This window comes from Pantherophis guttatus, chromosome 12 (assembly GCF_059756535.1).
Source record: "Pantherophis guttatus breed Tessera chromosome 12, ASM5975653v1, whole genome shotgun sequence".
Taxonomy (NCBI): domain Eukaryota; kingdom Metazoa; phylum Chordata; class Lepidosauria; order Squamata; family Colubridae; genus Pantherophis; species Pantherophis guttatus.
Genome location: NC_142074.1, coordinates 16,904,209 through 16,919,627, shown reverse-complemented (window position 1 = coordinate 16,919,627; position 15,419 = coordinate 16,904,209). Strand labels below are relative to the sequence as shown.

Sequence of the window (15,419 nt, the reverse complement as noted above, 5' to 3'; positions counted from 1 at the left end):
TCTGTAATCTTGTATGGATAAAAGAACTTAACATGGCTGACTGGTCTTCGATGGATTGCTTCAGTATTTGTGTGTTCCGTGTTTTTGCGTTGCCAAAAGCTGTTTGAAGTTCTCAGAATAAAATAAATCAAAATATAAAAAATGCCAGTGATTAATGAGCAAATGAAGATAAAAATACCAATGATTAACAAAGTGAAAATCTTCAGCCTGCTTTCCTGAATTTCCCTCAGTCCGCTTCCTTCAGACTTTCAAAGACCTTTACAGCCCAAACGTTCCCTGCTTTAGGGAGAAAAAATATTCACTTTTATTTATTTTTGAATGGTTGGTTTTGCTTTTTCTGGAACTACTCCCAATTTCTCTATCAGAGTAAACAAATTCTAGTAAAAAATTATGTCTGAGTGAATAACGACAAACAAAACAGGAGGGGAGAGAAATTAGAAGTATAAAGTGTGATTTTAATGTCTCGGGTTAATAGAAACAAAACTCGCTTTTTTTTGAATAGTTAAATGAAATTGACAGGTACAAGCAGATGCTTGCTTGTGTGTATTTATACTTTCATTAAAATGAAGAAGCTCTCTGTTAGCACCAAAAAATAGTGGAGCCAGCCTTCTTGTTATTGACTGGAGGGTTAAAGTTGGGTTGATAATGCCACATTCAGTGAATTTCTTAACATGTATTAATTCTGATGCAAGATTTTCCAGCTTCAAGCTAAGGGGATCTACAGATATGAATGGCATAACAACAGCTGCAAATTAACAGCTGTATATTTGTTCTTGGATCAAGAGGCAAAACATCTTCAAAAGAAAAAAAAAGAAAGTCCAGTTATCTCCTGAAAAAGCACCTTTGGGAGCTGTTAAGTACAATTTTGTATACAAAAATTCAGGAGAACAAAACAGGATATAGTCTTCAAGTTGGCCTAAAATGAATCCAGTGCGCTCACTTTTGGAAAGTCCTTGCTCTCTGATCAATGTCGAAAGACTATCATCAAGAGCAAAAATTGTCGTGTTGCTTATTCTATTGGTGGTGCGGAATAGTACATACAAGTTGGAAGTTAGTAACATTGTGTCTGTGGTCCACATTATCAGTAAGATTAAAAACAAGGTCTTGAAAAACAGAAGTGATATCAATTTCACTTAAGAGAATCTTAGAAACGAAGTCAATAGCCCTGTGCATGAAATTCAACAGCTTGCATCGTCTTGTCATACACGTCCTTAATCAGGAGCTTTTTGTCATGCAACTGTAACCTTACTTTTTTGCTTTCTGTATCCGTTGTTTTCCCCAGTGTTCCAGCCTTAATTTGCAAAGCAATTAATTTGACTTTTTATTCTGCTATCCACAGAAGGGGATGAGATGGGAGTGATGGATAATCTGTTGGAAGCACTGCAGTCTGGGGAAGCGTTCCGGGATCGGAGAAAACGAATGCCAAGGCCTCAAGGTAAGGCAAACGATTGCATTTGGGGCAGGGGCCTAAAAATATAGCTATTATTTGAAAGCACAGTAGTCATAGGGTTCTTATGGGGAAGCCCCTTATGAGTTTCAATAGAAGTATCTTTTGGTGTAGAAGTGAATTGCCGGCGGGACATCACTGTGCAATCAACGGATGTAATAGGATAATTATAATAACTGCCTCAGGAAAAACAATCAAAGTTCAAGGAGCTCCTGTTTTGATTGATACCACTGTAAACGAACATAAATAATGCTCCGGAGTTTGTGGCAAATCATTAAAAATGTTCCAAATAATTAAATTGAGTCGACCGCCGATCCTCAGCCTATAAGAACCGATCAATCTTCATTTTTCATGGGTAAATTTGTACCGTGTCCTTCAGATTATTAATTTTGTTAAAATGCGCGCTAATGAACATTCCTGAGTTGTTGTTGTTGGTTTTTTTTTTTTAAGTACTAAACGACAACACATAGCAGGTTTCTCTTCTCCGATCCCTCATGTACCATTATTCTGAGTTTGATTTGTGGTCTGCCATTGCTGGCCGTCTCATTGGAGTCTGAAAATGTGATTTAAATAAATCGTAATTTACTTGAAAGGCACCGTTCTTTTTTTTTTTTTTAACTGACTGATCAAAATTTGGTCAAGGTATAAAGCAGGGATGTTAAACTCAAGGCCTGAGAGCCGGATTTGGCCCACGAGGTGCTTAGATCTGGCCCAAAGGGCTGCCCTGGAAACAGCAAAGGACCGGCCCCCGGTACCTCTGCCAGCGAAAACAGGCTGTGATGGTCTCCTGCAACCATCTGCCAGCGAAAACAGAGCTCGGGAGGGCCAAACACGGCCTTCCTGAGCTCTGTTTTCACTGGCAGGTGGTTGCAGGAGGCCATTGCAGCCAAAAAAGGAGTTTGGGAGCTCATTTTCGCTGGCAGAGTGCTCAGGCCACCACATCGATGAGTGACATCGAGCTGGCCACGTCCACACACCCTACCCCCCCCCCCAAGGTCAAACACAATCCTGATGCAGCCCGCAATGAAATCGAGTTTGACACGCCCCTGGTGTTAAGGAAGACACAGGTAAAAGTTTGTATGTGCATGGTGATATCATGTTATTCCCTTACATATTTGCAATCCAACATCTGATGTAAATATGTACATATTAGGTGGGTTGCACTGTGATGTGCATATCTATGTTTTAGATGGAACAGAGATCAAAATGTAAAGGGCTGGAAATTTGTAAAGTAAGTCCCTGCTGTAAGCTTCAGAGAAGATCTGATCTGACCATGAATTGTTTTATGAGTGGAGAACAGGGTTGCATCTTCTTCCTCCTGTTTGCATTCATGTTCCTATGGCTATATAGAAAGTTATAACTTTCTCCTTAAAGATTGCTAGAGACAGACAGACAAGAGAGATAGAAATAGAAATAGAAATAATAGAAATAGAAATAGCACTTAGACTTATATACTGCTTCACAGTGCTTTATAGGCCTCTCTAAGCGGTTTACAGAGTCAGCCTCTTGCCCCCAACAATCTGGGTCCTCGTTTTACCCACCTCGGAAGGATGGAAGGCTGAGTCAACCTTGAGCCTAGTGAGATTCGATCTGCCAAACTGCTGGCAGCCAGTGATCATCAGAAGTAGCCTGCAGTTCTGCACTCTAACCACTGCGCCACTGCGGCTCTTCCTGAAATAGAAATAGATATATATCTAGCAATCTTTAAGGAGAAAATTCCTGAAAGGACATTGTAGAGTTACGTACTATCAACTTAATTATTTCAGAAGGTTATCACGATTAACTTGTGATGAAATTAGCAAAGAAAAAAAATCGATTAACAAAGACTGAATAGTCCAACATATCACGGAAGATTTAGGAGAAGATGTTGTGTTTTCTCTCACTTGTTTACTGACTTAATGTCATCTGATAGTTTCAAAGGTGGTTTCTTCAAATTCCCCAATAAACTAAATTAGCTAGGAGGTGGTAATATTGATCCCATCCTAATGTACTAAAAGGTCATTTAGTAGTTTGTGCATTTTGAAGATTACATGACAAAACCTAAAAGCTTAAGCTAGATGGATAGATATATAAAGAGGAATGCCATTAAAAATGGTAAATATAGTCTTTCATGTCCAAATTTCTCTACTGCATATCAACATAGGACACAGCTGCCTTAAAGAGCTTCAGATAGATGGTATATAAATATACCACCTATCAGAAGCTCTTTAAAGCAGCTGTGTCTTTTCTTAGGATCACTTGGTTGCCTCCCACAGCTCCAAAGCATCTTTTGAAATCAAATTCAAAGTCCAGCACAACTGGAAAGCATGATTTTCTAATGAAAAGTTTGATGGATATGTGCATATTATTTGTTTGTCTTTCCCCTAAAGTTCTATTTTTTTTTTCATAATGCTGTCTTCTGAATTTGTGGATATCTTCCTAAGTAGGTATAAGATTGCAGCTTACATAAAGCTGAAAGAATTGCAAGTTTTTGTACATACATCTAGCTTTCTATTATATGTCTGTGTTTGGGTGTGTGTAAGCAAGAGAGATTTATTTGGCAGATTTTTATTGAAATGTCTGCTTCAGCAAATATGTATGTCATATTTTAATGGTGGGAATGCATTTTAATTAACTTCTTATAAACATGACATTTGCGTGGTATATTTGCACCACATTACTCTTGAGATGAATCACATGTTCTATACATTTTTCCCCTCGAACATACAGTACATAGCTGATGTTTTTGGGGCATAGGAAGATTTTAATGTAAATTCTGCATCTTCTATAGAGTTTTTAAAGGCAGTGATGTAGTGATTCAATGAATTAAAATGTCAGTACGTCCTAAAGTGCCTGTTCCTTTAACAATTCTGCTTGTCCTGCTTCATCTAAAACTATGAAAGGGACAAATTTTGTAAGGCATTCATCATACTTTCACCAATTATCTGTGACCTTTTATCCTAGCCACAAGCTATGAGATGATAAAACAAGACCAATTCTGAAATATATTCCCTCTAATATTAGCTTAAGTTATTTCTTTTCCTTCGTAGCTAACTGTTCTTATATATTTATTTATTTTTTACTTTTCTCTATGCTGCTAAATCTTTTACTATAAAATTAAACTTCTAGAAACATTTAATAGCTGCTGCCCTTTTAGGAATGTCCTAGTTCAGAAATATTGCATCTGCAGGCTTACTCCATCTTATAATTTCCTTCTTGCTGCAGAGTAGTTATCACCGTGAAATGGTTTAGTTACTAACTCTTGAGGCTGTAAGATAGACATTACGTATTGAAGACTGAATTGGATTGGTAGTGTTTCTGTATTACATGCAGATGCTCTGGTGTATATTCTACAAATATACTTCAAAATACAAGGCCTTAGCAAGGCAGCCACAATTTTCTCCAGAGTGGTACTTCCCACCATGCCAGTAACATATTGTAGTTCTTTTTATGGAGATGTTTCACATCGGTCCTAATTATTTTTCCAGCATAATCTGCCAAAGAGTTTCCTGTAAAACCCATACGTAAAATCGTAGAGTTGGAAAGGACATTGAAAGTCATTTAGTCTAAGTCTTTCTCAATCTTGACAACTTTAAGAAGTGTGGACTTCAACTCCCAGAATTCCACAGTCTCAGCATGCTGGCTGGGGAATACTGGGAGTTGAAGTCCACACTTCTTAAAGTTGCCAAGGTTGAGAAACACTGATCTAGTCTATCTCCCTGCTCAGTCAGTAGACTAGCGGTGGGTTTCACATTATGTTACTACTGCTTCGCCCCATGCGTGCATGCTCACTTTGTACGCATGCATGCCCGGTTCGTGCATGTGCCTGGTTCACACATGTGCCCGGTTCACGCATGTACCTGCCTTCTGCATGCGCCTGGCCTCAAAAAGTGCCTAAATAGGATGGCATAGAGCCAGGGTGAGTGGGCAGGGCCACCCACGATTTCCGCTACCGGCTCGGCTGAATACCACCTCTGCAGTAGACTAAGGCCCTGCATAAAACGGTGAGTTTTGCATCAACAGAAGTCTTCAAAGATACTCTAATATCTAGTTTGACAATATAGATATGGCTAGAAGTTGTACAGTCAATAAGCTCCACTGATATGAAATCTAACCCCCTCTTCCTTGTAGTTGTATCCCATTGGTTCCAGCCCTACCCTCTGGAAAGTAAAGAATAAAGATCATTCTTCTTCCATGACAGCCATTCTGAAGAGCTAAGGCCGTGATGATGAACCTGTGGCACGTGTGCCACAGGTGGCACACAGAGCCATATCGGTGGGCACATGAGCTCAGCTCCAGCATGATTTTCTGGCCTTCTGGGCCCCCTGGATGTCAGCAAACAGGCCATTTTTGGCCTCTGGAGGGCCTGCGGGGAGGGGGGGAAGGCCATTTTCGTCCTCCCCAGGCTCCTAGAAAGTCTCTGGAGCCTGAGGCGGGTGAAAAACAGGCCTACCGGGCCCACTGTGACATTGCGTGCCAAAAGCGGGAAAAGCATGGGGGGTCGCGCATATATGCGTGGGAACAGGGCGCATAGAATTATGGGTGTGGGCACATACATGCACGACACCCCCCAATCCCCCCGCTTTTGTCACGGGATGGGAAAAAGCTTAGCCATTACTGAGCTAAGGAGAAGTATCCACCTCTGAAGCTTTGCACTTCCCTAATATATAGGAGCTGGAACAATTTAAGATGTCTGTGATTTTCTTAAGGATAACGGAGAGAGGTGGTATTCAGCCGGTTCGTACTGGCTCTCCCGAACCGGTAGCAGAAATCACGGGTGGTTTTCCAGGTTATTCACTCCTATTCTATTGGATCCTGATCACATGAGGGTTAGACAGAAAAAAGAGAATGATTTGCATGTGATCGACACAACTGTAGCATCAAATCTATATTTCTAAGGTGATTTTGCTCTCAGCCTCATACATGAAAAGGCACTAAAATAGAGACAACAGGAACTCCGTAGGAAACTTCAAAAGAAGGTTCTTGACAACACTAATGAGATTAAAGCAGAGTCCCATTAATCTGATTGCTTCCTTTGTTACTTTTCTTCACATACTTCTGTGGTTCCTGCTGAGTGAAGCTTTAAAGCAAGAAAACCTCTGAGTTCAATAAGTGTAAATGATGTTGGAGGAGAGAGTGTTTCTTTCAAAAGACATACTAGGCTACCTGCTTAGTATTTTACAAGTGGCTTCCACCTATATTGTCAATATTAAGTACCCTGGAGAACAGCAAGAACAACACAAGTTAACTAGAAACAAGAAAACTATTTGACAAATACTCTTTAGTGGAAGCCATGCTAGGAAAGGATTACTCAAACCAATTTATCTTCCAGAACATTTGTTTTATTACTAAGTTTTCGGTACCGCTGCTCTCCATTTTTACTTTGCATTTTCGGTTTCCCCAAAGTGATATTTTAATGAGGCTGATAGACTTGTGGCCGGCCATTTTTCCTTTGAAATACTTCAGGCAGAAAAACATTTGGCCCCGATCAATTTTACTGTGGGAATGTAATTAATTTTATGATCTATGCCCTTAACAAAGAGAACACTGTAACTAGAGATATGTTCTTTGCACGTTACTTCAAACCTTGTTGGTGCAAAATGAGTTCTTAAGAAGGGGCAGTGAAGCAGCTTTTCATCATGGTAGTGATACGATCAACAACATTTTTATTAAAGTACGGAAGTGATTTGCTACCTAATTTTCCTAAAACATAATTGCTGTTAATAAATGTCATAACTTGTGCTTAATCTGCCTTCTGTAACACACTGTTATTTCACACCCGTTAGCCCCGAATGCCATTAAACCCTCAGGTTTCTTCTGTCCACCCCCAATATTTCTGTCTAGATAAGGATTTCCCTTGAGCTAAGCTTAAGGGGACGCGGTGGCTCAGTGGCTAAGACACTGAGCTTGTCGATCGAAAGGTCGGCAGTTCAGCGGTTCGAATCCCTAGTGCCGCATAACGGGATGAGCTCCCGTTACTTGTCCCAGCTTCTGCCAACCTAGCAGTTCGAAAGCACATAAAAAATGCAAGTAGAAAAATAGGGACCATCTTTGGTGGGAAGGTAACAGTGTTCTGCACGCCTTTGGCATTTAGTCATGCCAGCCACATGACCACGGAGACGTCTTTGGACAGCGCTGGCTCTTCGGCTTTGAAATGGAGATGAGCACCGCCCCCTAGAGTCGGGAACGACTAGCACATATGTGCAGGAGGAACCTTTACCTTTACCTTTAAGCTTAACTATATGTTCACATAATTTTCTTGGCAACAATATAAAAGTGCAGATGATCCCCCAAATTTCCATTATTAAGCAAGTCCGTTATTAAGTGAGTTTTGCCCTGTTGTATGACCTATCTTGGCAGAGTTGTAGTGTGAATCACTGCAGTTGTCCCAAAGGTGTTTTTTCAAGAGGCAACCGGACTTTCTGGTTTTTCTTTGAAGACATTTCGCTTCTCATCCAAGAAGCCTCTCATCAAAGCTCCTTGGATGAGAAGTGAAACGTCTTCAAAGAAAAAGCAAAAAGTCCGGTTGCCGCTTAAAAAAGCACCTTTCGGCAACCATGACCTGGATGACTGAGAATCTCCATAGACAAATCACTGCAGTTTGTTAAGTCAGTAAGACGGTTATTAAGTGAATCTGACTTCCTCATAGACTTCGCTTGTCAGAAGGTCTCAAAAGGAGATCACATGATCCCAGGACATTGCAACCATCATAAACCGTCATAAATACAAACCAGAATTTTGTTCATATGACCATAGGGATGCTACAACAGTCGTAAGTGTGAAAAATGGTCAAAAGTTTTTTTTTTTTTCAAATGCCATTGTAACTTTGATCGGTCCCTAAATTGTAAGTCTGTGATTGTATTTCCTTCCTCTGGATTTTTCTTTATTTCTGACAAGCCTGGAAGCCGTCTTTTGTATTAGACCTTCAGATCTGCCACATTTACTACTGTGGGAAACAGGGAGAGGGGATTGCATGGAGCATGGGTGATATATAGTCAAAATAACATTCCTTTCTCAGAGAGTCAAGGACATCTTGCCCTGCACCTGAAAGATTGGAACTGGGAGGCATCTCCAGTTGGGACAGTGCTTTGATTGGACCATGTGATGGACATGTGGGTGTAGGGCAAGGACTTGGAGTTTCCCTTGGGAAAACTTGGAAGCTTTCAGATTCGGGTTTTCCCAGATGTGCCATTCTGACATTTCTAATAAAATGGAACTTTGAGGAAACTCAAGCCTCGAAGTTTTCTTTCGTTGGGCGTGTTATTTGCAACCCTGACAACTTCCCAATTTAACCTATTGGGACTCTCTGCTGGTTTGTTCCTCAAGTAAGAACCTATCTACCTGTTTATCTAAGTGTCATCCACAATTAGCTAGCTGCTCTCACTGCTGCTTCTTGGTTGTTCTAGTAAATCATGAGACACTGCCTTGTCTCTTTCATTTACTGACCCTGCAAACTCAGCTAATTCAAGAGGAAGTCCCAATAAAAACCACTGAAACTGTTTTGCTCAGAACATACGATATATGTTCTGCTTAATTTCTACGGATGACAGGATACCAAGCTGACTCTATGAAGTCTCTTTTTCCCACGGCTGCCATTGAGTTTCATATGCCAGTTCTCAAAAATAATTGCATTTGGGGCATGTGTTTAGTGAGAGGGCTATCCGAAACCGAATAAGTTGGCGATGTGTCTTTCTTACATGGAGGGAAGAGCCACGATATCAAACTGGCACTTCAATATAATAACGATGGGAAATTCGGCTCTTGAGACAATCGTCTTCGTTTCTTGCAATTCTAGGTTGTTTGTCCGACGCTGAATTCCGAAAGATGAAACTAGGAAAGAGAAAGGGATTGAGTGAAACTGAAATCTGTTAAAACACACAGCAGGCGCCTGGGGAGTGTTTCCTAATATCTAAAGATATTGGATAACAACAGTAGTGCTACTTTCTAGTTCGCAGATGGAATTGTGCTTTTGCATGTAGAGAAAAGGACGCTGTCATTTGAGATAAAGTGACACTAGGTAATAAAGCATGTTGTGTTGGGAGCAAAGACCAAAACCAGGCCACACTCTATAAAAACTGCATTGATGTAAAATTTGGATATACAGGAAATCCTTGACTTATAGCCACAGTTGGAACCAGAATTTTAGTCAGAATGGAATGGAATGGAATGGAATGGAATGGAATGGAATGGAATGGAATGGAATGGAATGGAAAGGAAAGGAAGTACAGTACACTACAATACACTACACTACACTACACTACACTTCAATTCAATTCAATTCAATTCAATTCAATTCTTTATTGGCCAAGTGTGATTGGACACACAAGGAATTTGTCTTTGGTGCATAAGCTCTCAGTGTACATAAAAAGAAAAGATACATTCGTCAAGAATCATAAGGTACAACACTTAAGGATAGTCATAGGGTACAAATAAGCAATCAAATCATACTAGGAAACAATATCAATATAAATTGTAAGGGTACAAGCAACAAAGTTACAGTGATGCAGTCATAAGTGGAAGGAGATGGGTGATAGGAACAATGAGAAGATTAATAGTAATAGTAATGCAGATTTAGTGAATAGTTTGACAGTGTTGAGGGTATTATTTGTTTAGCAGAGTGATGGCGTTCGGGAAAAAAACTGTTCTTGTGTCTAGTTGTTCTGGTATGCAGTGCTCCATAGCATCGTTTTGAGGGTAGGAGTTGAAAACAGTTTATTATTTTTTTATTATTATTTTATTAGTTTTATATACCGCCCTACTCCCGCCCTACTCCCGAAGGACTCAGGGCGGTGAGTGTCCAGGATGCGAGGGGTCTGTCAATATTTTCACAGCCCTCTTTTTGACTCGTGCAGTATACAGGTCCTCAATGGAAGGCAGGTTGGTAGCCATTGTTTTTTCTGCAGTTCTAATTATCCTCTGAAGTCTGTGTCTGTCTTGTTGGGTTGCAGAGCCAAACAAGACAGTTATGGAGGTGCAGATGACAGACTCAATAATTCCTCTGTAGAACTGGATCAGCAGCTCCTTGGGCAGTTTGAGCTTCCTGAGTTGGCACAGAAAGAACATTCTTTGTTGGGCTTTTTTGATGATGTTTTTGATGCTAAGTAGTTAGAATTTGAAGTCAAGGCACCCATGCAAACTTGTTTGCAAGCTTATTTCTGCTGAGTTGCGTCTGTGTTTCCCTTAATCCAATTTTGTTGAAAATGTTGAGCCCAAAATTTCCATTGCTAATCAAGACAGTTTTTAAGTGACAGTTTTGGTTGCCTGCCACAGTTTTTAAGCAAATTGCTGCAGTTGTTAAGCTAGTAACATGGTTATGAACTGAATCTGGCTTCCCCATTGAATTCGCTTTTCAGAAGATAGCAAAAGGGAATCATGTGACTTTGGGACACTGCAAGCTTCATAAATATGAGTCAGCTGCTAAGTGTCCAAATTTTGATCACGTGAGTATACATGGATGCTACAACTGTTGTTAAGTATGAAAAACAGTCATAAGTTGAGGACTAGGTGTATATGATTTCTATTTTTGTTTCAGACTGATGCCCACCATCTAATCATGCAAAAACTTTTTCTGTCTATTTATCTCTACTGAAATGCAATATATTATTGACTTATCAAGTGGAGAATTCCGTGTAGAATTTTTTTTTAAAAAAAAAAGATCCATTACACATTCATAAAATATATTTCAAAACCTTCATAATTTATAAGAAACGATCACTTAGCCAGCTACAGAAAACAGTAATAGTGCAAATGTCTTCCAATTAACCATATTCCAGTTTATTACGTTAAATAACCTATGCATGTGCTTTTATGTACTCTAATTCTGATGTGGCGTTTATCAGCTGCAAGTGATTAAAAAATAGAAGAAGAAGAAATGATGAGGGCATTTTTAATGATGTGAATCAGGTTTCATTATATATTTTCCCCCCGCACTTTAATGATGTCCCTTAAGTACAAATTTGTTGTCAAAGAAAAAGAAGAAAAACATGTTTTGTTGCGTTACATTATTTAAACGGGAATAAAACCCTGAATAACTTGGATTTCAGCAAATGGTCAAGGCCAACCCTTTTCACTCGAAGCATAAATAATAACACCGGCATTATATATTTTTTATGACACAATGGAAACGTTTATATAATGCCACATATCATTCAGTGATGAGAGGCGGTGGGAGAAGGAATTTTTGTGCCTTTGGTAGAATATCAACCTATCAGTCATTCAATCATTCTCCTAATCTGTTGAAAAGTCAAGGCTGCGGCTAGCTTCTTTATTGTAGCATGCTATATATTATGTGATATGAAATTCATCCCATCATGGTGATTGCTAAACAGCTTTGTGGTTTAGGACTCTCTGCCTCAGATGCCCTACAATTTAAATTTACGGTGGAGAAAAGCAAGGTGTTACACCTAGGCAAGAAAAAACAAAGGTACAAGTACAGATTAGGTGAAACCTGACTCAAAAACAGTAACTTTGAGAAGGGACCTTGGAGTCAGTGGTGAAATTCAATTTTTTTTTTTTTACTACCGGTTCTGTGGGCGTGGCTTGGTGGGTGTGGCGTGGCTTGGTGGGCATGGCAGGGGAAGGATACTGCAAAATCTCCATTCCCACCCCACTCCAGGGGAAGGACACTGTAAAATCCTCATACCCTCCCCACTCCTGGGGGAAGGATATTGTAAAATCTCCATTCCCATCCCACTCCTGGGGGATGGATACTGCAAAATCCCCATTCCCTCCCCACTCTGGGACCAGCCAGAGGTGGTATTTGCCGGTTCTCCGAACTACTCAAAGTTTCCGCTAAAATAAATAAAATAATTGTTTTTTCTGCAGTTAACTCCGTTCTTTTCTAATACGCTGTCATGTTATTGTAACCTGTGGTCACAACAGTAAGCTTATTCATCAAATGGAGTCCAGGGTATAACTCCACGATTTCTGGAAAATTCTGTTGAATTCTGGAATCCGTAGATGTTTTAAATATCACTTTGATAGAATGAATCAGTACTTTGTAATGGCAGATTATTTTCTTGACTGAGCCTTCACTAGAGATGGAGCATTTAAGGAAAAGATTTCTGGTAATCGTTAAGACTGTCAGGGAAATATAATATTTTAGATAGACAATTACAAGGGGGAAAAAATGTTTTATTTATAACGTTTCTCTTGTATTTCTTCAAACAACCCAACACACATCCAAATCACTTGTCTAGTGTATTTTGTTTGATAGACCAAGATATGTAATAACTAAAGCAGAAATACAAGAAAAACATTATTTTTTACTCCAAATTATACGTTGTTCACATTAAGAAAACCTGGTTGCAGTATATTATTTTCATGGAAAATTCATGTCGTTCAGAGGCAGGTGTCTTATTAATTTGAAAAGAAGTGAAGAAAAGTAAGAGGGATGGAAACCCACATCTTTTTAACTGCTTTGCGTGACAATTCCCCTATGAAACTATACATACCTTCTGTCTGTCTATGTGCCCATCCATCCAACCATCAGCTATTTAAACATAAGCTACTTCAAACACCTTTTAGAACATGAAGTGAGTCCATCAGTTATTTACTAATTAGTTTGCATTGGGAAGATGGCTAAGCTGTTTTTTTAAAAAAATATTTTTGTTTAATTTGTATCACGGATCATCCAATTGCATTTAATTAGATATATTGTAAACTCTCAAGGGTTTTCTTTGATTGCTCTAGGTTTAAACTCAATAAATAAATAAATGCAAAAATTATCATACTGACTGAATACTATTTAAAATGCTACATCGTTGCATTTTTATTGGCTACAGCGTGGAAATTTACAAGAATAGTAGCGGCCTCAAAAGTACAGGTGGTCCCACAAGGCCATTGGCTATGTGGTGAGTTGCTGTACGACTACTTCAGGGGGGGAAAGTTATTTCCGCATTAATTGCAGCCACAAATTAGTCATGTATTTGTGTTCATATTTCTTGATTATTAAAAAAAACCCTGTTGTACAGAGGAGAACAAATTTGCACTCAGTTGCAAATTAGCAGCCCTGCTTCCTGGTATTAGGAAACAGGAAGCATATGAAAAAATGCCACGAACCTTTAAAACAGCCTTTGCATAATTGAAACAACGACAATTCATCCTGGATTTTCCAGGTATGTGCAGTATAGCCCCAGTGAGTCCCTGTGGTCCTTGCCATGAAGTCCCCCATGTTACTTACGGTTACAGCCATCAATTGCCCAATTTGCTCCAATTATCAACTCTCAGATAATTTTGCTCCCGGCTACTCTATTTAACTTTCTATATCCGGAGCAAATATGGAAGGGAATAAGTAGCAATACTTCATAGACAGTGCCTTAGGGTGAGCGTTCTTAATAGCTTATAACTCTCATCCAAATTCAGATTAAAAAGTAAATGCAGTTTGTCTTAATTTTGTAGATCTCCAGCAACTGTTGCTGGGAGAAAATGCTAATTTTCTGAGCCGTGGTGACACAGTGGTTAGAATACAGTATTGCAGCCTGATTTACTGCTCGCTGCCAGGAGTTCGATCCTCACAGGCTCAAGATTAACTCAGCCTCCCATCCTTCCAAGATTGGTAAAATGAGGACCCAGATTGTTGGGGGGGGCAATTTGCTGACTCTGGAAACTGCTTAGAGAGGTAGTATGAAGGCGGTATACAAGTCTAGATGCTAATTTACGCAGAGCACGGCAAGCTATTTTTGAGTGCTGCAACATCAAGAGAACTCCATTGCAAGTTGAGGATTAACTCGGAGCCATTGTTAACTCTTTCTAGGACAGCCTTTCAGTCAGTGGTGGGATTCTAAATAATTTAAGAACCAGTTCTCTGCCCTAATGATGGGCTAGGTGGGCTTGGTAGGCATAGCCAGGGGGTGTGACAGGCAGCATGCGGCCTCCTTCACTCCCCTGGGAGCAAAAACGGCTGTGGGGAACATGCCGCACCCCCCTGTACCCCATTTTGGGCCTAGGAGGCCTTCCCCTGGGAGCCAAAATGGGACTCACGGCATGCGGAGCCATATTGGTGGGCATGCGAGCTCAGCTACGGCACCCATGTGCACGCCAGTTACCTGATTTTCAGGCCTTCTGGGCCCACCGGAAGTCAGGAAACATGCTGTTTTCAGCCTCCGGAGGGCCGAAAAATGGGAAAGCCCATTTTTTTGCTCTCCTGAGGCTCCAGAGCCTTTCTAGGAGCCTGGGGAGGGCAAAAACGGCCTTCCCCACCCCTACCTCCCCAGAGGCCCTTCGGAGGCTGGAAACGGCCCAATTTCCAGTCCCATTGTGCCATCACATGCTGAAAGCGGGAGGGAGGGGGGGTCATGCACGCATGTGCAGGGGGGCGAGGCACATAGAATTATGGGTGTGAGAAGGTGCACGACCCACCCACCCCGCGCACTCCCCTGTTTTTGGGACGCAATGGCAAAAAGGTTAGCCTCACTGGTGTAGAGGATTAGTGCATACTATAGTTTACAAATTTGTGTGATTAACCTGGGAATGAAGGAGTACCACAACCCGCTATGAGGACTGAGAAGCTCAGGTAGAATATTTACATTTTAACTATATACTTTCTCACAGGCAGGATTTCTGTTGTTGTTGTTTTCCAGTGTGCATCCTTGTGCTTTCCCTCCTCATTTTAGGAAAGAACATTGATGTCTGAGCGAGGCCATAAAAACATTTCACTTTCATTATTGATCTTTTTCTGTGGGGGAAAAAAAAAGCATAGCATATTTAACAGCATTGAATCAAACAGATGTTCAGTGTTCATTCAGTGCAAAATAACATTTGGAATCATACATTGGAATGTTTTTTTTCTTTGCTTACAAATGGCATAATACAGAATAGCGACTTTTTAAAAAAAAAAAAAAACTTTCATAAGTGCTAACCTTATGAACCCCAAGACTATGTTTTCAGCAATTTATTTATTGCTTTTTAAATATTGCCAGTTCCAGACATCACCAGAAAACATGAACGTTGAACAAATGTATAATAGTAGGCATCTGTAATAAAGCTGTCGCCA

At 40.2% G+C, this 15,419-nt stretch overlaps 1 protein-coding gene across 5 annotated transcripts in view; it reads left to right on the top strand.

The window, feature by feature from the left end:
• The window catches only part of DIAPH2 (diaphanous related formin 2), a 343,475-nt gene that overhangs the window by 247,510 nt on the left and 80,546 nt on the right, over positions 1-15,419 (top strand). For all 5 annotated transcript variants that reach the window (XM_087877553.1, XM_087877550.1, XM_087877551.1 and 2 more), the window contains one exon: positions 1,340-1,435. In XM_087877553.1, coding sequence (XP_087733679.1) covers positions 1,340-1,435 — 96 coding nt within the window. The remainder of the gene's footprint in view (positions 1-1,339; positions 1,436-15,419) is intronic.